The following is a 26,470-nucleotide window of genomic DNA, read 5'->3' as shown; positions in this document are numbered from 1 at the left end:
AAATATTTTAAGCATCCAACTTGTCAGTTTGAGCGGCACTTTCCATCCCGACCTTGTTCATTGTTGTGTTTTTGGAGGCCTCTGGACTTCTGAGAAAAGCATGCGAGCCTCGTTGGAACGCCATCGAGGTGCAATCGGGCTCAGATACATCCAACATTATCATGACCGGCAGAGACGGGGAATTCCACATGATGGCCTCTGCTTACACAAGGGCCTTGCAGCGCGGTTTAGGCAGCATGTGCCCCAACCACACCAGAAGGGGCTATGAGAGGATCAAAGGCCTCAAAGCTATTTTGGGACAGCACCCTTAATGTATTCAGAAAGTTTATTTAGGCTTTATATAACTTACCAAAACAATTTGAAGAGTTTATTTTTATATGAGGAACGTGGCACTTTATGTCATTTATAGATGCAACAGAAAGTCACTATTTACAGTGTTTTCTAATGTCATTGTATTCAGATTTGAGAGCTATAACTTATTTGGGGTTTCGTGTTTTTGATCAAAGTTGCTAAATTATAAATACTCCACAGATTGTCCATCTCGATACGATCCTTCACAATTCAACGTAGCTCATAAAAGCTGAGTGATTCATCAAGTGTTGGAAAGTCCAGGACATTGTGTGGAAACCACTGTTAAGTATTTGAGTAAATGCATAGAATGGGCGAGTAGATAATACATGGAAAGCGTCAGCAGCCAACTAGTTGTGCATCTTTAGAACGAAGAGATTTCTGTGTTTCAGTAACTAGCAACAACTCATCACTTCCTAAAAGCAAAGTTGTGACTTCAGCTCGTGTAGGTTTATTCGTTCTGTGCATCAACTTACAAAACATGGGACAGTTGTATTTTTTTCTTTTTTTACCAATAAAATTTGAGCATCCTTATATTGCGTCTTGAGTTTTATAGAACGTAAAAAATTAAAATCATTCCCAAAAAAAGCTGTTTGTCACACACACACACAATACTTTATTAAGCATTATATAAACATAGTTTGACCAAAGCATCAATACTAATTAACACCCCGTTGTTGCAGGCGAATATCAAACCAGAAGGTGCCAATACAATATAGTAGAGGCCTGCGGTATAAAACGCTGATATGGGAAACACAAGAACTTCTGGCCTTGACTGATGTGTACAGGCGGCCATGCCACCTCATTCAGCCCGACTGACTCGCACAGCCTCTTTCCTGTGGGGCTGAAAAGCATTGCAGCCAGTCAGTCAAGCGCAAGTAACAGCTGTTTTGTTAGCTGTCTGAAATCCTGGGGACCGGAACCGCATAAGCTCCCTTCACTATGCCGGCGGATTGAGGGAGAGTCCAGCCGATCTGTTTCAATACATTTTGTCATTAAAAATCAGAGGCAGAGCAAACAGGGTGGAGCAGGCCAGTAAAGCACTGCATTGTTGAGGGTGTCAGGACTGCTCAGCTTATCCAGCAACGGGAGGAGCGATGTCATTCTGCAAACTAATGGCTCTGGTCCGACTTCCCTCAACTCATTCACTCTTTGGACGTACACTATGAGTATGATCTCATTCATCGGCTACTGAAACACCATCACGATATCTTATCGAAAAAAGAAGCGCACATGCGCGCACACACACACACACGCACCTCCATCTAGAAAGGAAGTACAGTATTCACTAAAACTCTAAGAAAGTCTATGGAGTCTGGTAAAACTTAAATACAGCAAGCTCAAAAGGTTGTAAAACACAAACTCAAAGTTGTAAGTCTAAAGATGGTTAATGATCTATGATGCATGCCATCAGCCCTTAGCTCCTATTTATCTAGTACTATGGAATAGGATTGAAATAGATGATTAAGAATAAGATGATGGGGAATAAGATTACATTAATGACACTATGTTTGAGTATAAAACTCATTACTGTTATTGCCTTAATACAAGAAGCAGAGATCCAGTAATAAGCTCATGTTGTATACGGAGCAGTTCTTAATTACAAAACATGCATAGCTTCAGTTATTAGATCCAGTATTGCATTTTGCAGAGATGTTCTGAGATTATAATATTAATGTCATGCCTGTTTAGAGAAATAGTTGTAAGCGTTGGAATGTCTCTCTGGCAACGAAACCACTATTTAAGTAGCTAAGGCGGTGAGGGGTTGATTACATCATGTTTTGGTCATTCTCTGTTTTTGCGGTTACTGCAGAAGTCACTATGGGCCTGGGATTAAACCCCAACCCCTGCTGGTAACATCAGTGTCTGTGAGAAGTGAAAAGTCCGGCTACTGTGGTGCTCTTTGTCTTTGGATTAAACCACAAAGCATCAGCCCGGCCAAAGGAACCAGCATGTGCTCACCTCTCCCAAACTCTTCATTTCCCAGACTCTGGTCAAGACAAAACAAGCGCTCCTGATGTTTTGACCTCCTCTTTTACACCCCATGGGCCTTTTGTGTATCAAGAATACCTCAAAACCCATTTGGGCATGAGTGGCGCCATTACTAAAAGGTAGTCAAGTCATTTATGCATACTTCTCTGATGAAATAAAATTCTAAAGCGTTGTTCTTCTGAAACTATCGGCAATGTGGCTGTCAAGTTATTCTGGACAGGCACAACATGTGTGTGTTTAGTAGTGGAGAGGTAATTCACCCACAGATGAAGCTTAAGTATTCGGTAACATTAATGAGGCTTGTAGCACAACAAGAGGACTGTACTGTACTCCTTTCTAAACAAATGGAAACCTGTTTGTGGGTTGAGGGCCCCCTCGCTCCTGGCTGCTCCTCTAAGGCCTTCAAGAGTCTTTCCTCACAGTTTTGAGCAGCAAGCTTCCATCTCGCTCCTCCACCAGGAAACCCAACTCCCTGAGTGCCGAGTAGTCAGCGGTGCCACGGCGTTCCAGGGCGGCGACCTGCTCCTGGTTCTGCGTGTTGTGTTCTAGGAGGTTCCTGATGGTGAAGATGGCCCACTGGCTGATAACTAGAGGTCCCTGGTTAAGGACAGCAACGTCAGAATTGAAGTCCAACAGAATGAAACTCACTGTTGTTTGTTCTGGTATTTTTTTGGTGTGCATTTTCTTAAAGCATGTTCCAGCACTAGTTTTCTAAATGAGGAAAACATCAATGTGAAAAATTAACAAGTTGTGTTATTTTAAAAACACACTAAAATAGCTTAAGTTCAAAACTCGTGAATTTGTTCCATATGTCCCAATTGTAGATAGTGGTACATGACAAAAAAAAGACCTTTTATAACATCTCAAATATATTAATAGTTAATGCTAGACATGAGCAAGCAGATGCATTTACAGAACTCATTTCATAAATAAATGCAGATGTGAAAAGAAAGATAGATATATAAAAAAGGTAGAATGGTAGAGAGGCTAACAATGTAACATGCAACATAGGCCAAACTCAAACTCTTAAGTGCCTGGTATTTCCTTAGGTCGCCAAGTACGCAGACAGCCCAACAAACAAAAGACTTAAGCAGACAAGTTAGGTTTTGTGATACAAAACATTCTCAGCTCTCAGGTTTCCTGCATTAATCTATAAACACTTTTCTTCTTTGACAGTCTTTTTCTGAACAGAAACAAATGCCGACACCTAAATAAAAAACAGGACGAAGTGGATTATATGTGCGTGTATGTGTGGAAGTGGGAGAGGGACACAGGGACAAAGGAAGCGCTCAAACTATTGCCCTGGTTAAATGACAATCTGGCACGATGCCCTAGCTTCAGCCAGCTAATACCAACTGGTAGCAGGATGTCCAGCAGGAGCTGGAGATGAGAGTGACTCTGTAAAACTGAATTTGGCCTGTTCTCAAAGCCTGTTGTGAAAACAGGCACTAAAAGCAGATTATAAACACACTGCCTCCCCTTCAGTGTCAGTACAGAGTTATCACTGTGTTAGATAGATCAGTATAATCTAATGCAAACAACCTTGAAGAAAAGAGAATGAATAAATCCCATCTTTGTGAAGCTTACTGTGAAATGTGTCCGTGCCGTTGGTGATGTAGTTGTATTGTATCATACTGACACTCGCCTCCCACATGTATGTAAAAATGGAATGGCGAAACTTTAGAAACGCATCAAAATGCAATCTAATTCAAAAGCACAAATAAGGTCTTAATGGCGGACTTTTGAATTTTCTGGTAGTGACAGACTTGACATGATTGCTCCTCGAAACAAATAGTAGCATTTAAAAAGCAGCCCAAATGCAGTCAATCAGTTGACGCTGTTAACCAGCTGCTGGTAGATATCTATTGTGAGGATTTCATGGCCGGTCTGAACACACTGTTCTAATCAAAGCTTTAATACAACACTTGTGTTTGGTTGCAAACCCACCAGCCTGCAAGCGTGCCAAATTCAATTCTTTAAGTGACAGGATAAGAAATACAAGGACTAAAGTAACATCTGGACAGAAATATGAACCATGATTTAGATAAACTTGAAATATATGTACATAAACACAGATGGGTCACCCTTTCCAGACCATCAACTTATGTTAACACAAAGGATACATGGGTTGTTGCTGTCCAAGTTGCAGTTGTCCAGGATGAGGGGGATACATTCCAGTTCTCTCGCCTGAGGAAACATTCACCTTCAATGTTTGGCATCAATGAACATCAAATAGTTTTCACAATTTAATACCAGTTCAGTAACGATGCTTTTACCGACATCATAGCTCAATAATAAATAATTTCATAGTATCTGTATATACTATTTGCTTAGTGATTATATTACACCAGTTATCAGGGCATTCTCTATTGAAAAATACAAAACCTGAAATTAGATCCATGAAAAACAGAATGTGGGGGTTAGACTGCCTCTCAATTGCATTTTCAAATCAATAGGTTATTTATTATTAAATGGCACCAATAGGTTTTGTTTACGGCTACGCAACTTGATGTCCTAGCTTCTATGGCGTGAAAAACAAGCGCAGAGAGCAGAGAGAACAAGTGTCCTTGTCCTTAGGAGAGCCTCACATCCATGCAAAAGCAGCAGTGTGGCTGCGGGTTGGTCTAAGGCTGTCACAACAGGGCGACCTGCTTTGTATCATGTGTCCGATTCTATAGGCTTAATTGTTGTCTGTGCTTGCTGTTGCCTTTCCCTTGCCGTTGTGGTTACCCTCCAAACATACTGGTGGGAGCTCCAGAAGGAGACAAAGTGCTGAGTTTCAGAAATGTCATTTAAACTGTCAAGGAAACAAAGTCGCTGACCATTACAAGCAACCAGGTCGGATTTTCCACTTTTCAAAATGATTATCTGAATTGCTTACATAATGTCCAAACCCATTAAAAGGGATGAATAACAAGCGAATGGGCCCTGACTTCTGTCTGGTACACGCTGTAAAATGCTTTGCATGCATCTTAAATTACAATCTCTCCCAAAGGTGAACAGAGTGACATTTGGTTTACTGGAAGAGATCTTACTGAAAACAGATATGGGGCGATTCCAGACCACTGACAGACCACAGATCAGCATCCATAAATAATTTGGAGAGGCCAACTGAGGGTGGCCATCCCACAAGCATTCCACTAATCTGTTTCTATTAGGTAGAACTGAATCATAATGTGCCACAGATAGAGGCTAACTCCTCCCCACCCGCTTTATTATCCGTCTGTGCTTTATGCTTAATAGTGAGATGCTGACAGATGGCGATGGAGGGAAACTGATAACATCACCAAAGCGAGGGAGGAAATGTTTCACATTTCAGTCCAAAACCCAAGAAATTGTGTTGAAAAACACTCAGAAGCTTGTAGTCATTACACTCATTTTCAGTACTCAGTTGACCTCGGTCCTCCAAGAGATCGTGTGGTTTGACACAGCGGCCCATTTGTAGAACCTGTTTTCGTGAAGATATGTTTGTTAAAGTAATACCAGGGGCGTCTCCTAGACCTCTTACTCTCTCTTTGACCCCATTGTGTTAGACTGATCAAGGGTGCTCACCCAGTTCAGGGACTCTAGGAAGTTCAACTCTCTAAAACCCTTACTTTCCTCCAGACAGTAACTTCTTGGGGACCATCATTTGATTAAATGTTACAATTGCAGTCATTTTGAAGATGCAGATTTTCCCTCACATGTTTTCCAAAGGCAGTTATCAACACTGGACTATTATATTAATTATAGTTTGGCATAGTGTAGAACTGGGAACTTTGCTTTTCCACACAAGCATTACAACATGTGAAATGGCGGATGAGCTGATTTTGTGCATGTTGTAGACCAAAGAACAAATGAAAACCTGCCCTCATTGCATTTTACCTGCAGTAAATAGGGCTATGTGGTCAATGTCCAGTGTGTTTAACATGAAATATGACTGCACAAATATATATTAATCAACTCATCTACAGGTTGATAATTACAAGTAGGTTTTTTTGTGTAATTTAAGTGTACTAATTAATTGCACAAAAAACGCATCCTGAATAGGAGAGTCTTGTTCTGCTTACAGACAAACTTTGGCTCGATTTGTTTTCTGGCGTGAAAGCAAACGGACCAACCACAGAATGTTATTTATTTATTTTAACTCACCTACTGATTGTGAACTGTCAAGGATGCTATCTGCAAGATGATTTAGTAGCCACTCATATCTGCCCATTAACAGAAGTGTGGGGTTTTTCCCTGATCTGATCTACTGTCAGTCGCTGGGATTTATATTCCTCCATGTGGGTCCATGTGACGCCGATGGTGCAGAATAACATAATGAGAACTGTCAAATACAGGTACATGATTACCGGTTAGTCAATATGACTGTGTTTACAGCTCTTGGTTTGTTGTTAATAAGTTAGTGTGAAAGCAAATTGATCCAGAATTAAAATACAACAAAGTATAATATTTTCCATGGTGCAGAGCAACACTACAGGTGTGAAGCACCCTCTTCTGTCCATCCATCCATTCCAAACCTTGTTCTGGTTGTCGGTGTTGCTGTAACAGAGGTTTCCTATCAGCCTGATGAGGTGGGCCTTGAAGCTGATGACAGGAGATTGGGAGGAAGGGTCTGCATCTGCACTGAAGGAGAAGTTCTGAGCAGCACTGAAAATGTTCTTACTGGCCTTCCCGATAGCGTGCACCTGCCGCAGGAGCTCTGCAGAGAAAACGTGAAGAGCAAAAAGAGCACACGAGTGTGAATGTTAAAAAAAACAAAAAACATTTAATCCAACCCAATCTTAAATTCAAGCTGTTATCGCTTATTATTGAATTTATGGATTTAAATTTCTCAATAAATGTAAATAAGACATGGCGTTTTAGTAACTAATAAAGTGATTTGTGTCTTATTTGCTGTATTTGTATTGCTTGTCAACATAAGGGAGGGCTGTGTGTTGATTTGTTTTCTGTGGGTGACTTAATGAGGGATCTGGGATCTTTCACTAGTTCAAGGAGTGTCTACGTTGTACAGATGACATATTTAAACTAAGACAACCCAAAATGGACTCACAAACTCCCGTTGTGGATTCGGTCAGAGAGGTTTTGAGAGTGTATGTTTTCATTTACCAACAGTAGTCACTAGAAGGTCAGGATGGTCCTGGAGGAACATGAACTGTGGTGGTCGGAGGTCATCTCACACAGCACGTCCAGCAAACTAATCACCGTCAGTGCCTCCTGCAGGAACCTACAGGGGATTGCAGCCAAGGTGTTGGTCACATGGGGAAAGGATACTGGATGTGAGATAACGTTAGGGTGGGACTTGTCAGTTAGAAAATAGAAAACTAAAACTGAAAAAAGCTCTCGAAAGGTTACACACACTTGTCTGTGTTTACATACATCAGTCAGGTTTACTATCTGTACCTCATCACTGGAAGCAGAGCCAGTAGCGAGTGTCAGCACAGCCCACACAACCTTCCTGGAAGGAAGTAGCCAGGAAGCGAGCCACATCGGAAGGGGATGCCACACTCCTCCGAGTCCTCCTCTTGTAGCTGGGCAGAGAGCAGCTCTAAAAGAGTAACTCTGAAACACACGCACCACACACACACGCACACACACAACAGTATATTAGTATTCTCTATGTGTACTAGGTAGGATTAGCTGTTTAACAACTTGTTATTCTGCAGTATCAGACAAGTCTTTTATTAGAGGTTTGATGGGGTGGTGTTCATTATAAAATGAGTTTCTGTGTAATTTAAGAAGGTTTATAGGTCTGTATTGACATGTATTGCCTGTCACGATATCAAGTAAAGTACCTTTCATGGTGAGACATTCCAGGAGTACATGCCTCTCCACCAGAGCTGAAGACTTGAGGAAATACTGAGTAGCAATGATAACCCTGTAAATGTATAAATAGCTAATTCACAATGTATCAACAAGAAGCAAAGATAATAGTTGGTAATGTCTTAATTATGATTACACTGTTAACTTTTAAGACATAAACACCAATACATACACACACCAATACAAACACACATTCTTACGTCCAGTCCACGGTCAGGTTGGGTCCTGCAGAGCTCCATCACCTTGAGTGCCAGGTGGATGTTCTGTGGATCACAAAGTTCTTCCACCTTGGCTTCATCCAGACATGTGTGGAGTACCATAGAGGCATAGTTTACCGCCTTCTCGTCATCAACACTGAGCAGCTGCCTGTTCACACATGTTCAGGTTGACTCAATGCAAGGACAAAATACTATATATATATATATATATATATATACATACATACACACACACTTATTCAGATGGTGTGTTAGTGTAACAAGTGAAGGGCTTTAATGTGGTGAAAGGATGCCCCTCAATAAACAATGTGAAATATTGTATTGTATGCAACAGTGTTGCTTAGTGTGGGAAGAAAAAAACACAACAACTGCAAACTGTGGCACACAAAACTTACTGGAGAAGATTTTGGAAAGCTCAGCTGCCAAATATCATCTTTACACGTTTGGTTTCCAACCGACATGTTACCGAGGAACTGGATCCCACAACGAAGAGCTGGGGCATGGAGAATGATTAGATTTTGTTTTTAAAGTTTAGTATCAAAAGGTCTGCCTCGTAAAAATCCAATAACTGTATTACAATTACCTTATTTTAGACTTACGTTCAAAAATGCCATCTCTGCGCTCCACATGCGTGTTCTGAAGGAAGCTCAGGTGTTTAAGGGATACATCAATGAAGCCGAGCTCCCTTGAGGAAAAAGAGAATTATATACCAGTGTGAACTTGCTGTATAATTAGTCTTTCCTTGCATGTTTATTTAGCCAGAGAAGACACACATGAACATGAACACATACAATCCAGAATTATTGTTGAGCCTGTGTCTCAAAGGAGGTGTTGCGATGTCCCCGTACATTTGTCTCACACAGAATACTAATCCCATTACCTGAGCAGACTCTGGTTGCGAGTACTTTGGGACCAGGCGTTCCTCTGTGCCCTGAAGCACTCAGCGGTCAGCTGCAGCTGCAGGGCGACAGACTGCAGGTCCTGGTCGTCACAGCTCACAGCCATAAGCTCATCGCGCAGTCGGGACAAGACCTTCAGGAGGCTGGAGAACGCCTCCTCCTCCACAGCATCTCTGGGATGCAGAAAGTTGAGCAACAGAAACAGGAGGGGACTGTTACTCTATCGTAGTGGTAACCCCAGTCTGGGGCCATGAGGGAGTGGTTGGGGGGGGGGGGGGGGGGCTGAACTCAGGAGGAATAGTTATTCTTGGTGGTCCAACACAGGTCTTAAGTAATAATACCGTTATAATGTGCTGTTGCTGGTTACATTGTAACACTTGCCCGCATTGCGCCATCACCAGTAAATAGTTGCACCTGTGCTTTTTCTATGATGATGACCCGAAAATGAACTGAACTCACAGAAAGCTGGGACAGCCGTCTTTGCAAGTGAATATGTCAGTGAGTGAACACAGCTATACTGCAGGACCGGCAGCTTAATGAATGTCCACCTTTCTGTTTATTACCACAGAGAGGACAAGAAAACAGGCCCCAGTAAGAGGAGACGATGGACCCGCAAAGTGACGCCCGACGACCGTATTAACTGCACGTCAGGCTACTTTAGCCGGTAAGCTAACGCCCTCAGTTTCCTTTAGAAGAAGCCATAACTTGACTTTGTCCGCACCTGTATTCCTTGTCCCGTAATGCAGCCGTGAAGGCTTTTAAAACCTGCAAGTGCTCGGGGCAGTGCTCTTCCCTCAAAATGCCAGCGATAGACGCCGAGATGTCCAACTTTCTGTCGGTGGTAGCTGCCATGTTTCCCCGTCTGCTTCGTTTAGGCGAGACTTCCGGATAAATATCGACATTCGCTATTGGTTGGATCCAGGCAGGGGGCGGAGTCAGAGCATGTGCTGCTGTTTGCACACACAAGGCACGGTGACACATGTCGTTTGTCTGCGTCAAAGGTACAGAAACAGACTAAAGAGAGAAATTAGTCAGTGTTGGAGATTTATTAATTTATTGAGGGAAACTAGGGTGATAAGAAGCTTCTTGCTTCCTCCATGTTTCTAGCGTTACACTTGTTGTAGTCATTACCCTTAATTCATGAAATGGTGTAAATTAATAATTAAATATGCTCCATTGCCTTCTGGTGTTCCTGGCAACTTCAACTTTAATTTCCTCAAATTAAAATTCTTTAATAGCTTGGTCAAAATAAAACAGTACAACTTTCAATAAAGGCACCCTTTATAAAGGGTTTATAAATGCAATTTATGGGATTTATTCAATACTCTGTTGAGATTTATCCTCATGCACTATATCCATGACTCTAAGATAACGTGTTTGAGAGTCTTATTTCGGCAAGGGCAGCACCCATTACATGTATTAGTAAGTAATACTTAGACATACCCACAATATAACATCCAATCATTTCAGAGATAGAAGTTCTGTACAGGCTGTAAGCTGCAGCTGCACTCGCATATGAAATCCATTCATGTAAAGCAATGATTAAAGGTCAGAAGATCAATTAATTGAGACCAGACAAGTTCTGGGACAATGGTTGCAGCTGCAACAGCAAAGCCACTGTACAAGCCTTTGGGGATTTTCATTTAAAGTGGCACATTTTAGATTACAGGATTTACCTCCATGTGGTTGTCCCCTGTGTTTTCACTGGCCAGGCACAGCACATTAGTGGTGAACGGCAGATCAATGTGGAAAGAGGGTTGATTGTGGATAGTGAAAGCTATCCACCTCAAGCAATTTGTCAGCTTTAAGATGAGGTATTCGAAGATCCAAACATTCCCAGTAAAAGATTCCCCTAATTTATTCTTCGAAGTTGAATAACTGTAAATATCCTCGTAAACTGCTTGGGAATGAATTACAGGAAAAACAGGACATACTATATTTTGATGTATTCTGGAACCTCAGTTATGCTAAGTAACTAGAGGACAGTTGGTTTCGTCGGCAGTGGTAGAGGATCCAGCTCTTTCAGTGAACATGAACACAATTAACTGCACAAAGTATTATTATCCACAGATGGTTCGCATAGTCTGATGGTACACAATCAATGTTGAAAGCAAGTCCATAGATTAAGCTTTTTATTATCAAATGGAGCATGTCACATGTGGTCTCTCAATGCAGATGAAATGGAACAAATATTAAACCGTGCCATTAAGGTCAGCCATTGGTCTGTCATAATGGCACTCGTGACAACAACATCAGAATGCATGTTAGACTGGAACTGTGGTGACGGAGATGAAAGCACCCTGTTAATCTATAACATCAATGTTTTTATCTCATGCCGCCAACATTTTACATTTCAATTGTTGTCCATTAGCCTCCCCTTATTAACACTTGTTAGCAGTCCTGCAGAATATTAGTCCTGTATCTTTTGATAACTTGTTTGTGTTTCATTTGTATACATTGTGTTGAAATTATGAAATACCTATGACTTGAATGGGTTGCAAACTGATTCTGTAACTTTATCACTAAACACTTGCAAATGGACCAAATCCACTGGTTTATCTAATCTTGCACACACAGAGGTTTTAAATGTCCAGCAAGTGTGGCGCCTCCAGATATTCAAAATGTCTGCCAATTGTGCTGTATAGCTAATGCTGTATCGTTCAATTCCTTAGCTCAGAACCAGAACTTAGAGATGAAGACATTGATGACGACAATGTTGCGATGGGAAAGATGCCCTGACTTGACATAGTTCATAGCCACTTCCAACACAATGTCCCTGGGCCCAACGATAGGTTTCACCTGACGAACCGTACCTGAGGGATGAAAAAAGAAGAAGAGAAAATATCTTTGGAAACTTATGCAATGGTTGCTTGATTCCAAGTGATGGCCTACTCTCTCCACTTACCCATAACCATGCCATTGTATGACCGCTTAACCACATCAAAAGAGAACCGGTCATCTGCAACCAGGATGTCGAAGGAAACTTGGGTGGCACCGTGTAGATGAGCATTGTTAGCCACTGCAGCTGTCTGCAGGGAAACTATTTCTGTTGGAAGATTTTGGTTTAAAGTTTGTTTTAGTCTGATAGTAGCAAACCAAAGAGGGCATTTGGTCCTTCAAATAAAATTACACTTTTATTTATGATATAATTGGGTTGAAAGAAGTCATTGATGTGGCAGGTTGGTGGCTGGAAATTTGAATTTCAATGAGGCTGCAAATAACTTTAGAACTTGAAGCTACCAAGTTAACCCTTTCAGCCCCTGGCCGAAACCTGTGATCAGAATAAACACAGAAAATTAATATTTTATTTAAATAATTGCATTCAAGACTTATGGTGGATTTCCTTCAAATGTGGAATTGACCGTGACCCAAAATACATAATTAATAGAACGGTGTCAAGTGTGGTCGCTCACTACAGAAACATTAATCTAACTAACCAGTTGACTCCGCCAGGTCCACAAACTTTTACTCAAGGTAACTCTTACTTGATTATTATAACCACTTACAAGTTATTCTCCATTAAGGACTATGGGAATGTATATCATATGATACAGAATACTACAAACATATTTCTGTACGATAGATGGTCACGCACACCATCGGGTGCAGTTGCAAATGCTGGTTGAAGCACACGTACAAAGACCTTGCTGTACGTCCACCTCGTCTTACCTTTTGGTCCATTGAAGTCTCTGATGGTCGGCAGAGAGAGGGCGGTGTGGGTGACGAAGTGAACGGGATCGAGATTGCAGCCGGTGTCGTAAGGTTTGCAGACCTTAATACAACGCCCAACGACTAAATCATCTTTTGTCAATCTGAAAAGAAAAAAACAGAAGTGATGGTAAATAGGCAAGATAGAAAGGTTTCTTCCATTTTTTCCCTGTGAAAGGTTATTTTTGGGGAGTTTTTCCTGATCCGATGTGAGGTCCTGGGGTAGGGATGTCGTATGTGTACAGATTGTAAAGCCCTCTGAGGCAAATTTGTAATTTGTGATATTGGGCTATACAAAATAAACTGAATTGAATTGAATTGAATAGAACGATGAATAAAATGGGGAGCACATAGGGATGTATTGCATATGTGCCAAGGAAAGAGGAATACACACAAAAGGAGAAGTGTGGGTTCCTCACCATTTGAATCTACACAGGAGACAACAGTATTTATATTGTTGACCACAGCTCTTCAGCTGGGTTGAGACAGAAGAACCTGGCAACACCTGAATAGCTACCAGAGACCTCCATGGTTAACCAACAAAAGGGCGCCTTAACAAGAGGCCAAACCCTGATTCCTCAACCTAAAATTCAGTTTGTGGGGCTCCCCGACATGAAGACAGCAGCACTTTTAATGTGAACTCAAGAGCCATGTAATCAGCAGCAAGCAGGTGAATCCAAGTTGTTCACCCAAAACCAACAGAGATGATTGTGTGGTATGGCACAAAGAAAAGACGGGATGGCAGAAAACCAGGACATTCAATTTGACAGAATCCGCAGCAGAATGAGCATAATGGCATTTCCAAACGATTGTATAGTGTCTCTCCAAAATAAGACGCATACAGATACTATTATCATTACATACAGCATTTCCCTATTTTTACATATTTGAAATAATCAACTTAGCATTTGGAAAGTGGGTGGTTATATAATATGAAGATTTAAGAGAATAATTACCTCATATTTAATTTCAATCAGCGCTATGCATTATACCCCCAAAACCACCAGGAGGGAACAGTGGAACATTTGTCTGGCTGCATTTAACCAGCTGACCAACACAGCTACTGGCCTTTTGGTATCATTTACAGCAAATCAACTGATAACCACCCAATACCAACACTAAAAAGCACTATCAATCATGTGAGCTGTAATGCTACTTCACCACTAATTGAGCCCCCATGCTGGCTGAGTCCCAGGTGCCCATAAATAAGTGCCACGCTTATTTTTCTTTCTATCCACTAAGGCGAGGTCTGTTTGATCCTATGGTGAGGCCGCTTGGAACAGATCATAGGAAAAACATTAGAAATGACCACAGCGGAGGAAGCGCGAGAGTAGCGGGAGAAACCAATGCTGGTGTGTGTTTGAATATTTAAAACTGAAAAGTCATTTTTATAACTTTATAATTCCAAAGACATAGAAAGTACACATAAAGGGAAGCTGCCGCACAGACACGAGGTAGAGGGAGCTACCATCATGCAAATGAATGCATGAACAATCCTGTCATAGGGTTGTAGAGATCCTCAAAAGCTAATGAGCCCCATCTAGTGGTATTTCCTACTATTATCTGTATCTACTGCTTGTATGCTGGAATATGTTTTGTTTAAAGGTGTGTGTTTAAAACAGCTGAAAAACAAGGGATTGTTTTAAAGAAAGTCATCCCCAAGACCACATTGCATATTAAATTAAATGCTTTATTATAACCAATAATTCACTGTAAATACCATGTTTGAGGAATATTGTTTTGTTCATTTTGGGAAATGTGTTAAAAATCTAACGTTAAATTAGATGAGAAGACGAATACTGAGAATAATTTAATTCAACTTTAATTTATTTTAATTTGGGGTGAATCAGTGTTTTTCCACAAAACAAGAATTATAGATTTACCCCTTATTAACTGCGCCAAGGGGTAGATGGAAAGCTGGATCTCTGACTCCTGTATTAAGAAAAATAAAGATGAAAATGAAAGAGTAGACTTAAGACTTCCTCTTTAATAGTGCTTATAGTTAGGGCTGGCTCAGGTTTGCCCTGGTTCAGCCCCTAGATATGATGCTATAGGCTTATAGGCTGCCGAGGGACATATTAGGATACACTGAGCTCCTATCTCATCTTCTCTCTCTCCTTCTGGATGAATGCACATCTCTTCATTGCACATTACTAACTCTACTTCTTCCCCGAAAACGTTGCGCCTTCTCGCCTCACAGGGTCCATTGGACCTGGCTGTGTCTAGAGCTGGTCCTGGCTCCTGGGCCCTGCCCCCTGACTCCTTGCCCCTGCTTCCTGCCTCTTGCCCCTTGGCCCTGGCCCCTGCCTTATTGCCCCTATCAACCCTTTAATTCCAACAGCTCGTCATCAACTAGTAGCCATCAGCACTCACCTGTACGCTGCTTGCCGGAAGTTTTGAGGACATCGGAAGGACAGACAGCGAAATCCTCCCTGGATGTTGAAGCAGTTTTCAGAGAAAGAACAGGTATGGCTCCCGACTGCACATTCATCAATGTCTAGAAACACAGGGGGAGGGGCAAAGGTTAGACATGAAACAAAAAATAACACACCACTGATTTACAATTTTGTTTTTTTTAATGACAAGGGTACCGATGGTTTGTCTACTGACCATGGCATGTGTGTCCATTGTATGCGAGTGTGTAGCCTGTGGGTGGGCAGTTACAGTAAAAACTTCCTTGGGCGTTGGAGCAGTGGTAGGAACACACATAACCTCCAAGCGCCAGAGCACACTCATCAATATCTGAGAGTGGCAGACAGTAAAAGATAGTTAGAGATACTCTGTGACACATTTTTCGTGACACGTGATCACGTCCGGGGTTCATTTGCAACATCACCGAGCACCACAAAGTCAACAAGCACCTTCACATGTTATCCCATCAAATTCACTCAGCTGGTAACCACGGCGACAGTAGCACTGGTACGAGCCATAGACATTTGCACACTCCTGGCTGCAAGAGTCGGCATCACACTCGTTGACATCTGTCAGCACACAGGCAGATACAGACCTCAAAACGTGACACATTAGGACCCCCACAAGACCAAGTCTATGATACAATGTGAATTACAGAAAGCTGACATCACAACATCACGTGCCTGAATGAATTCATGAAATGAAAAGTGATTACCTTACCTTCACAGTTTCTTTTGTCAGGGGACAGTTTGAAGCCAGTGCTGCAGCTGCACTGGTAGGACCCTGGTGTGTTCTCACACTTGTGAGCGCAGAGTCGTCCGGGATAATGCCTGCACTCATTGGTATCTTAACACAGGGGACAGACTATGAATTGACTTCCACTTGTCTTGTGTCACTTCTTTCTCATCTATTCACCTTTTAGAACATATTTTATTTCATAGCTGATGTGCACAACATATCAAAGATGATGCAAAACATTTTTTTTAAGAATTTGTACTGCACCTTTACACAGTTTGTTGAAACTGTTGAAGGTGAAGCCAGTTTTGCATTCACAGCGGTACGTGCCCACCAGGTTGAGACAACCTTGGCCGACACACACATTCCCTGTACGACACTCATCCACATCTGTAGACATGAAGGGGAGAAGTTACATGTTTCAAGAAGGAACATTTAGGTGATCTTGCAGCAATTAAAAGACTTTATTCACAAGAAATCCATTTTTTGTATCCACCTTCACAACGCGAGCCGTCCTGAGTTAGACGATAGCCGCGTCCACAGGGTACTGTGGACCTGCGACAAGTGTAGAGCCCAATGTGTTGATACAAGTCTGGCCCATGCGGGCATGAACTGGTATGGGCCTCACACTCGTTTACATCTAATGAGAAACACACATTAAACAAAGCCAGCTTACCTTTTACCCAGGTAATGTTTTTACCTGAGTGGGACACTAAGCTTACCGATACAGCTGCCGACGGCGTCCCGAATGAAACCGCCTGAGCACTCCACCTTTGGGCGGCAGAGGAACGAGCCTTCTGTGTTGTTGCAAAAAAGGTCTGGTCCACAGTTATGTGTCTCCAAAGCACACTCATTTATGTCTGGAACAGGCAAGGAGGGAAAGATGAAGAAAGCATAAATATGCTGTGCATAAATAATATTTTATATAGAGTATATTATTTACATGAATTACTGTAAGCTATAGGACATGTGATGGCTATTTGACCTCGGACTAAAATAGCAGTATTGTTACCTTGGCAAGTGTTGTCGTCCTTGAGTTCATACCCGGGGCCACAGCTGGTTTCCCTCTGACAGTGGAACGAACCCTCTGTGTTAATGCAAACTTGGTCTATGACGCAGTTGTGACTGTCAGTCAGGCACTCATTAACATCTGAGGAGCGAGACATCCAATCAAAAATAAGAAAAGCAGTCAATCCTTTTTATAAAGCCTTGTCAGTGGATGGGATGTAGCATAACATCGAGGAATTTATTTTGAGGGAACGGAATTTGACATGCTATGTATTAGGACATACTAACTGTGCCTTCCAATACCCATCCTACCTAGTATGATGAAAAAGGTTTAGGATGCCCCAATACATGATAAAGGCAGTATGCCAAAAATACCAGATTGTTTTACTACATCCGATCACATTTTGCAGTATGGAAGCCGGTATGTTTTTTTGACTTTTTATACCAGCTTAACATGTTCACGTTAAGTTGGTATGATGTTGTAGAAGGAGATTCTCATGATAACATTTATAGTCGCTGATGTGAACTTCCTTAGTTAAGCAGGTGTTTTGTCAAAGTATTGAACCAATTTAATTCCTAACATGCTGCTGGTACTAAATTAAAAAGGAATGGATCACATTTCATTCTGTAGGGGGATATCCCTCTAATCCATCTAATAGTTGTTATATATATATTTCAGTCCGGGCCGACCAACAGACTGGCACACTGACATTGCCATCCCCAGTGCCATGCTGCTGAGAAGGAATACTTTAGGAAGTAGGTAATTACAGCAACACTTATAATGTATATTACTCACCTTCACAATTCACTCCATCAATGTCCAGTTGATATCCAGCAAGGCACGCACATGTACCATTACCTTCACACAACTGGGAGCAGAGGGTGTCTGAAAACAGCAGAGACACAGGTGAAGAAGTACACATCACAGTATCCAGTGTGAGTCCTACATCGCAGGAATCATGTCACTGGTTGATGAAAGGCAACGCACCAAGAGACGGGTCCCTAAACCTCGTACTTCTTCTCATAACAAAGAATATCACATTAAGAAATGAAGGTGACAAACCTATACAGGGGTCCAATTCCTCCCCAGGCTTAGGGGTAACGCTGGCTTGAGGCTTTTCTGTCACTGGTGCTGTGGAAACAGAAAAGTCTTCAATCTGGATTTAAAAGGAGCTGAGGGTCTCTGAGGGTCTCAGCAGGCCTGCAGCTTTCAGGGACTTTGTTCCAGATATGTGGAGCAGAAAAACTGAATGTGTTTAGTTCTGACATTTGGAACAGAAAGTAGACCAGTCCCAGACGACCTGAGGGGATGGGATGGTTCATAAGGTAGCAGCAGCAGGATTTTAAAGTAAATTCTTTGTTGGACAGGAAGCCAGCGCAAAGACCTCAGAACTGGAGTGTTGTGATCCACTTTCCTGGTCTTAGTGAGGACTCGAGCTGCAGCGTTCTGAATCAGCTGCAGCTTTCTGATTGACTTTTTACAGAGACCTGTGAAAGCACCGTTACAGTAGTCAAGTCTACTGACTTATCCAAAGTCCTCTAATCCTTGATATATTCTTCAGGTGATATTAGGCTGATTTTGTAATTGTCTTGATATGGCTGTTCAGGTTAAGGTCTGAATCCATAACTACATTTCTGGCTTGGTTTGTGTTTTTTAACATCAGCGATTGAAGCTGAGATCTGACTTTCAAACCTTGGGACCAAAGACAATGACTTCTGTTTTATCTTTATTTAATTGAAGAAATTTCTGGCACATCCAGTTTTTGATTTCTTCAATGCATTTAGCCAGCCCTTGTATGGGATTATAGTCCACTGGTGATATAGTTATGTAGATGTGTGTGTCGTCTGCATAATTATGATAACACACTTTGTTGTTTTTGATAATCTGAGGCAGTGGAAGCATGTAGATGTTAAACAGAAGAGGCCCCAGTATTGAACATTGGGGAACACCACATGTCATCCTAGTCTGCTCTGATGTGTAAATAGCTACAGACACAAAGTATACAGGGGTCAAACACTTCAGCACCTCGTCACACAGTGGAGCTGCACAAAGCTCTTCGGCCTTCCTGTTGGCATGCTCACATTGCTTTGGCCTTCAATCTAGATCAGTAATACACTTTAGCTTGAAACTCAAATAATTTGTTTTTGCAGCTCTGTTTGCAAGATGTTTGGGTTTTTCAACCTGAAGCCAGCTAGGCGACAAAAGCTACAAGCCACAACACCAGTTGGCCCTGAGTTACCATTTGTCAAGGTGTCTACAGATTAGCCCAGTGAATAGCCCTGTTACCCAGTCTGTCTGCCTCTCTGCTAGTGATCTGCTCCACAGATGCCACATCAAGGCCAGTTGTCCAGTTTATTTCACAACAGGGCCGCTGTCTGTGCTTCTAGTAACGCTGCCTGGATTGATGAAAACTGGCTTTGAAATTTAAAGAAGATTCTCGGGGCGTAGCATAGCACATTGAAATATCCAACCATACTGTCAGTGGTTGTGTTGAACACATTTTGGGTCACCAGGTTTATAAAACATCTCTTTTGCTCGTGTTTATCCTTTCTATTTAGCAATACAGCAATTAGAAATGTTGGTAATCTACGAAAAAAATGGTCATGGGTTCCCTAATTTCTAAAAAGCCTTCATAAAGTCTGGAGTTGATAAGGTAAATAATTGGACTTTGGTCTAGATCGTCTGCAGTCTTTTTCTAGAAATAAATGCAATGAGAGATTTAACATTCTACCGATAAAAATACTTTTTCTATGAAGTATTAGGGAACTTTATAAACCATTAAAAACTTTTCTAAAAGCCCCTTATTAGTTGCCACCAAATCACTTGGCACCTAATGTGAGCAAAAGGCAGAGAATACTCATTGTTTTGAGGGTCACTTAAAGCGAGTAGCCATTCGGTCTAGATAAGACAGTGTGGAGACAATCAAGACACAACAGACTGAAAGCACAACATCATCTCTTACCCGGTTGGATTTCTTCTGTTGTGTTTTTGCCACAGCAGACTTTAGCTGTGTACAAACACTTTCTGCCCATCAACAAACCCTGCAGCTCGCAGCTCGAGCCCCGGCTTTCACTCACCAGGCCGAGCATACAGCAGTCACAGCACATCTGATTGGGAGACACGGAGGGTGAAACAGGAAGAGATGAACAAGAAGGAATGTTATCTCCGTTGGGATATTGTCAAATAAACTAGGCGCGCAAGAATGGAGAGATATGTAAAGGTTAAAGATATTGACATTAGGGAGAAAATAACCTTAGACTTTTCGGTTTCCCAGGGTTCTCCTTGGAAGAAGGGCCTCTCACAGACCCATTGCTCCTTGGCCATCTGAATGCCCTTTTCACAGAGTCGGTCTTCTACTGCTGCCGCACAGCACTGCTCCTGGGCGATCCTGTAAATAAACGACAGACATTCACCTCATCCAGAAGAGAAACTGCATCCTTTGCTCCGGGAGACAATAGCTAGATACGGAGCATATGAAGAAATGATTGCTATTTGAGTAAAATGCAGTCGATCTGCTGACTGTGAGTGGATTTATTTATGATGGGATACGTTACATATTTAATTGCAACAATAAGTACCACACCATAGCCGAAAAGACATTGTAACGTCAGCAGCTACTCTGAAACTTTGGCATTTTTTGATAATAAAAATGTTTCATTTCTCCATGGGCAAAAAGTCTCTCTCCCTCTGCCTTTCCTCTGCAAATGTTCTCTCCACTGACCTCCAAGTGTTGACCAGGTGTTCCTCTATTTCATCAATCACAGCCTCCACGTTCTTACACTCAAACAGGGCCCTTTAGGGTTTAAAATGCTCCAGGGGGGCAGTTAACGCCATGTCCTCACTGTGTAGTGACTATGTGGCAATCCTCTCCTGTAGCAGGATGGATGGTTCAGTGGCGCGGAGATAATTTGGGGCTTGCAACCTTTGGGCTATTTCCTGCTGTTGAACATACCATCAGAAACAGGACACACACTTTTCCCTCAGTAGAATTGCACACACTCATTTGAAGAGTCAATGGGATATATTTTGAACATTGCTCAACCGCTGTACACCGAGGAAAGTTTGTGATGGATAAACACAAAAGTCTTTATGCATTCCCTCTGTACTGCCCGTGGTCACATTTTGAGACCCTCTCCTTTGTGAAAGCAGGTGTTGCTTACCTGCAGGTGAGGGAAGTTAATGAGAGGCCGAGGTTTGTACATTGTAGTCCTCCCTGGGCCCAATCCCTCCCATTCTGACAGCACTCCTGTTCAGTAGGAAGCTGAATCTCTGTTGATTGACATAGCAGAGACATGATGGGTGATTAGCATGGCGGCCCCCAAGTGCCTGTGACGGAATCAGATTTAATTAAATCGGGCTCACGCGCTCAATTAAGACAGACAGTACTTGGGAAATATCACCACACAGTACCTCACATAAGGATATAAAATGCCCCCAAAATTATTAGTGTATATAAAATTGTTCAAACCACTAACAAACACCACAATTGGCCATTAAAATGGCAAAAGTCTTACCTTATCCACGCAGAACTCCATAGAAAGACAACAGAAGTATTCTCCACTGTCCCATCGCGCTCACTGTAAGATATGTTTCCCCTCTAACAGCCGCATTGGATGGCGGGTGTGTGCGTGTGTGTGCGTGTGCGTGTGCGTGCGTGTGTGTGTGCGTGCATGTGTCTCCTCTGTGAAAATGTCCCGTCGGCGACTCAGGCCTCGACTTGCGGGGTTTGAGTTTAGAGGGCGGGATGGACGGACCCATGTTTCACTGTCAGGGCTCCTGAATTATTCAAACATGACCGATAATTAGATTTATTTGATGCGCCAACAATAAGTGATTTCAAAGTGGATGTTGCCAGATATAAAGTTAAATAACACAGATGAATTTGAAGAAAAAGTCGGTTTAAACGAGAGAAAACTCCCACAGGCCGGTAAAAGAAGAAAAGAAGAAGAAAAGTAAGTCCTAAAACTCGGTCATAAAAATGAGTTCAATAACTCAGTAATGAGTTCAGTACCAACACTTTGGACAAAGTGTCCAACATTTATTTTGTGAACTCTTTTCAAATTGTAATAATGATTAGTTTTTTGAAAGAGGTTGTTTGGTTTAAATGTGCCGTGTTTTTTTATTTAGAATTCATAACATGCAAAAGTATCAAGTAGTTTATGAAGTTTCAAAAAGCTGAAGTTAGAGAGTTGGTATATAGCAATTAAATGAACATTGCTTTGTATATCTTAAATGTTTTTTTACTGTTTTTGTCTTTTGTTTATCAGCTCGTGGCCCTTCAACGTATTCTTGCGACCCCTTGTGGGGATTCAGACCACTGTTTGAGAACCTGAGCGTTTTTTTCAGGGTGCAGCATCTTCCATCACATCATAGAATAAAATAAAGAAAACAGAATAAAGATGACAGTGGGAGCAAAGACCACATATGATCTACATTTAAACCTGTTTATTACAAATATTGTAAATGCAGGTAATAACATTGTTTGCAGAGTTCATTTACAGGTCCTGTGTATCCTCAATAAATAATAAAAGTGTTAATATTGGACAAAGTTATCTACACTGACGCTGAAGTGTGAGTTTGACGCCATGTGAGCTCCAGAAAGGTTTCGTTAAGTGAAGCCTCTGTTCTTTGGGTCTAACTGCACACTTCCATTGCTTTCAGTGAGGGAACCCAGCTAAAACCACAAGGCTTAGGCCTAATCTTACACAAACGTAATCATGCTGCAGAAGGGCAAGGACACAATTTGGAGAACACACACTGTTGTCAGAGGCTGATGTTGAGGTGATTATTATGTCTCTGAACTATCTAAGAGTGCGAACAGTAAAGTCTTTGTGACAAAACATTGTTGAGGTTTGGCCTTCAATCTAGATCAGTGAGACACTTTTGCTTTAAACTCAAATCAAGTGTTGTTGCAGCTCTGTCCTTGCCAACATGTTTTTTTTGTTAACCTGAAACCAGCTAGGCGACAGAAGCTACAAGCAACAACACCAGTTGGCCCTGAGTCTTTGCTCCTTGGGCTAATAAAATTAGAGCCACCACTTTCAAATAAGGTTCCCTTAAGACCGTCACTAAAGGAGAGAACTCCAGGTCTTGGGGAGTACCCCTGCATGTGTTTAAAAGGTTGTATATAAGCTTTTGTGGCTCTAGGGACTCGCATGAAATCTGAACAATTGCCTCGAGTGATGTCCCATGAGTCAACATCCGTTGGAGCTTTTTGTTTCAAATTTAAAATTAATAAGATTCTTGGGGTGTAGCATAGCACATGGGGATATCCAACCAACCTGTCAGTGGTTGGGTTGAACACTTTTTGGGTCACCAGGTTTTTAAAAACATATCTTTGGCTGGTGTTTATTCTTTCTATTGAGCAATACTGCAATTATAAATATTAGTAATCCACTAACAAATTGTCATGGGTTCCCCAATAAAAAAATTTAAAGCGTTCATAAAGTCTGGAGTTGATAAGAGGGGTAAATAATTGGACTTTGGTCCAGATCATCTGCAGTATTTTTCTAGAAAGAAATGGTCTTGTGAATCAATATTCTACCGATAAAAAGATTTGTCTTATTAATGGATTCTATATTTACTCTATGAAGTATTAGGGAACTGTATAAACCATTAATAAAACCTAACTAGATAAGACAGTGTGGAGACAATCAAGACGCAACAGACTGAAAGCACAACATCATCTCTTACCCGGTTGGATTTCTGCTGTTGTGTTTTTGCCACAGCAGTCTTTAGCTGTGTACAAACACTTTGTGCCCATCAACAAACCCTGCAGCTCGCAGCTCGAGCCCCGGCTCGCTGTCAGCAGGCCAAGCTTACAGCAGTCACAGCACATCTGAACGGGAGACACGGAGGGTGAAACAGGAAAAGATGAACAAGAAGGAATGTTATCTCCGTTGGGATATTGTCAAATAAACTAGGTGTGTTTGTGCGCGCAAGAATGGAGAGATATGTAAAGGTTAAAGATATTGACATTAGGGTGAAAATAACCTTAGACTTTTCTTTTTGCCAGGCTTGTCCTTGGAACAAGGCCTTCACACAGACCGATGGCTCCTTGGACATCTCGATGCCCTTTTCACAGAGTCGGTCTTCTACTGCTGCCGCACAGCACTGCTCCTGGGCGATCCTGTAAATAAACGGCAGACATTCACCTCATCCAGGGGCGACTGTGGGTCAGTGGTTAGCAGGTCCGTCTTTCAATCAGGGGGTTGGTGGTTCAATCCCTGCCCTAGTCGATGTGTCCTTGAGTAAGACACTTAACTCCCTGTAGCTGTGTCTACAGTGTATGAATGTAACATGATTGTAAGTCGCTTTGGATAAAAGCGTCAGCTAAATGACATGTAATGTCATTTAATCCAGAAGAGAAACTGCATCCTTTGCTCCGGGAGACAATAGCTGGATACGGAGCATATGAAGAAATGATTGCTATTTGAGTAAAATGCAGTCGATCTGCTGACTGTGAGTGGATTTATTTATGATGGGATACGTTACATATTTAATTGCAACAATAAGTACCACACCATAGCCGAAAAGACATTGTAACGTCAGCAGCTACTCTGAAACTTTGGCTTTTTTTTTTAGAACAACATTTTTTAATTTCTCCATGGGCAAAAAGTCTCTCTCCCTCTGCCTTTCCTCTGCAAATGTTCTATCCACTGACCTCCAAGTGTTGACCAGGTGTTCCTCTATTTCATCAATCACAGCCTCCACATTCTTACACTCAAACAGGGCCCTTTAGGGTTTAAAATGCTCCAGGGGGGCAGTTAACGCCATGTCCTCACTGTGTAGTGACTATGTGGCAATCCTCTCCTGTAGCAGGATGGATAGAACATACCATCAGAAACGCTGGCTTACAGGACACACATTTTTCCCTCAGTAGAATTGCACTCACTGATTTGAAGAGTCAATGGGATATATTTTGAACATTGCTCAACCGCTGTACCCCGAGGAAAGTTTGTGATGGATAAACACAAAAGTCTTTATGCATTCCCTCTGTACTGCCCGTGGTCACATTCTGAGACCCTCTCCTTTGTGAAAGCAGGTGTTGCTTACCTGCAGGTGTGGGAGTAAGATATATATGGGAGGATACAGTATGGTCCTCTCTTGGCCGAATTCCTCCCATCCTGACAGCACTCCTGTTCAGTAGGAGCCCTAATCCCTGAGAATGAAATACATAGCAGAGACATGATGGATGATTAGCATGGCGGCCCCCAAGTGCCTGTGATGGAATCAGATTTAATTAAATCGGGCTCACACGCTCAGATAAGACAGACATTACTTGGGAAATATCACCAGGCAGTACCTCACATAAGGATATAACATGCCCCCAAAATTATTAAGTGTATAGAAAATTGTTCAAACCACTAACAAGGACTACAATTGACCATTTCAATGGCAACAGTCTTACCTTGTCCACGCAGAACTCCATAGACAGACAACAGAAGTATTGTCCGCTGTGCCATCGCGCTCACTGTGCGTGTGTGTGTGCGCGCGTGTATGTGTGTGTGTGGGTGCGCGTGTCCCGTCAAGAAGGAGAACATCTCAGTCAAAGGTGACTCCAGCCTCGCCTCGCGTGGTTTGATGTGAGAGGGCGGTAGGTGGCGGGGTGGGCTGACCCGTGGGCACCTCCCGAGGGGACATCCCATTACTCTTCGTCGCATCCTCGTTCCCCTCACCGCGTGAGGAGAGAGAGAAACCAGGAAATGGGTTTCAAGAGAAAGGAGACGTCCTTTCCTCAGCAGCGTCAGGTGAAGCAACGTCCGTTTGATCAGCTGATCACAGCTGTGATCTTGTTTGTGTGTGCACACACTATCCCTGTACTAATATACTAATACTAATAGTTTTCTCTCTGCAGCCGGTTGTTATACTTGTTCTACCGGCGGAATGTATTTGTCTTATATTTATTACCTATTGCATCTGAATATTCTTGTATTCTGATTGTGAGCCATTAATGGATATCCCTTATGCGGTTTCTCTTGAACACTGGATTTAATGTATTATGGCTGCATATGTTCCGAGGGAAATTGAAATGAAATACGTCATCAAACCCGACAGTCAGGAATGATAAACCTCGCGTGACTGAATGTGAATGGCAATACCTGGTTTTATTTAAAGTGTGTCACCCCTTCGGCGCCCTCTGACTTTAATTGTATCCGTAATAAAAAGTGATTGAGGGAAATAACAGATCGTGAAAAGACAATTATTATTATAAATGAAGAAAGTTGTTCAGACCAACAGGGAACATTTATTGAAATCAGACGGCGAATCAGAAAACACATCCAAGCGTCCAATCAAATAACTGATGAACAATGAAGGGGGCGTGTCTGTCGCTAAAACACTCC

At 42.0% G+C, this 26,470-nt stretch overlaps 2 protein-coding genes and 1 long non-coding RNA gene across 4 annotated transcripts; 1 reads left to right on the top strand and 2 right to left on the bottom strand.

Annotated features, from left to right (window-relative positions):
• Nucleotides 1–940: 940 nt before the first annotated feature.
• atxn10 (ataxin 10) lies at nt 941–10,143 on the bottom strand. Its single transcript, XM_034526644.1, is given in 16 exon segments — nt 941–2,927; nt 4,464–4,527; nt 6,843–7,024; nt 7,432–7,485; nt 7,488–7,539; nt 7,717–7,770; nt 7,772–7,819; nt 7,821–7,884; nt 8,118–8,152; nt 8,155–8,200; nt 8,346–8,356; nt 8,358–8,511; nt 8,730–8,856; nt 8,963–9,048; nt 9,244–9,435; nt 9,984–10,143. Coding segments are annotated over 16 exon segments (1,485 nt in total). The 5' UTR covers nt 10,115–10,143; the 3' UTR covers nt 941–2,742.
• LOC117726395 lies at nt 7,653–20,509 on the top strand. The gene is made up of 4 exons (XR_004608994.1): nt 7,653–7,878; nt 9,831–9,926; nt 15,312–15,436; nt 20,401–20,509. It is a non-coding gene; the product is annotated as an uncharacterized LOC117726395 (long non-coding RNA).
• LOC117726392 (fibulin-1-like) lies at nt 11,380–25,813 on the bottom strand. Of its 2 annotated transcripts, XM_034526642.1 has the most exons (21): nt 25,537–25,813; nt 25,182–25,287; nt 24,790–24,938; nt 24,120–24,255; nt 23,820–23,964; nt 21,287–21,395; nt 20,379–20,514; nt 20,089–20,233; nt 18,189–18,257; nt 17,922–18,011; nt 17,130–17,267; nt 16,840–16,977; nt 16,614–16,757; nt 16,385–16,507; nt 16,103–16,228; nt 15,832–15,951; nt 15,581–15,712; nt 15,344–15,467; nt 12,932–13,074; nt 12,168–12,308; nt 11,380–12,075 (listed from the first exon to the last, which is right to left on the bottom strand). In XM_034526642.1, the coding sequence occupies exons 4-21, from the start codon at nt 24,189–24,191 to the stop codon at nt 11,936–11,938; spliced, it is 2,235 nt and encodes a 744-aa protein (XP_034382533.1). In that variant the 5' UTR covers nt 24,192–24,255; nt 24,790–24,938; nt 25,182–25,287; nt 25,537–25,813; the 3' UTR covers nt 11,380–11,935. The 2 variants fall into 2 exon arrangements, with proteins under 2 accessions (XP_034382533.1, XP_034382531.1); XM_034526640.1 differs by lacking the exon at nt 24,790–24,938.
• Between the last annotated feature and the right edge of the window lie 657 nt (nt 25,814–26,470).

The sequence above is a fragment of the Cyclopterus lumpus genome, chromosome 23, assembly GCF_009769545.1.
Source record: "Cyclopterus lumpus isolate fCycLum1 chromosome 23, fCycLum1.pri, whole genome shotgun sequence".
NCBI lineage: Eukaryota > Metazoa > Chordata > Actinopteri > Perciformes > Cyclopteridae > Cyclopterus > Cyclopterus lumpus.
The sequence above is the reverse complement of the archived record's forward strand: the minus strand, read 5'-3'. Positions and strand labels throughout refer to the sequence as shown.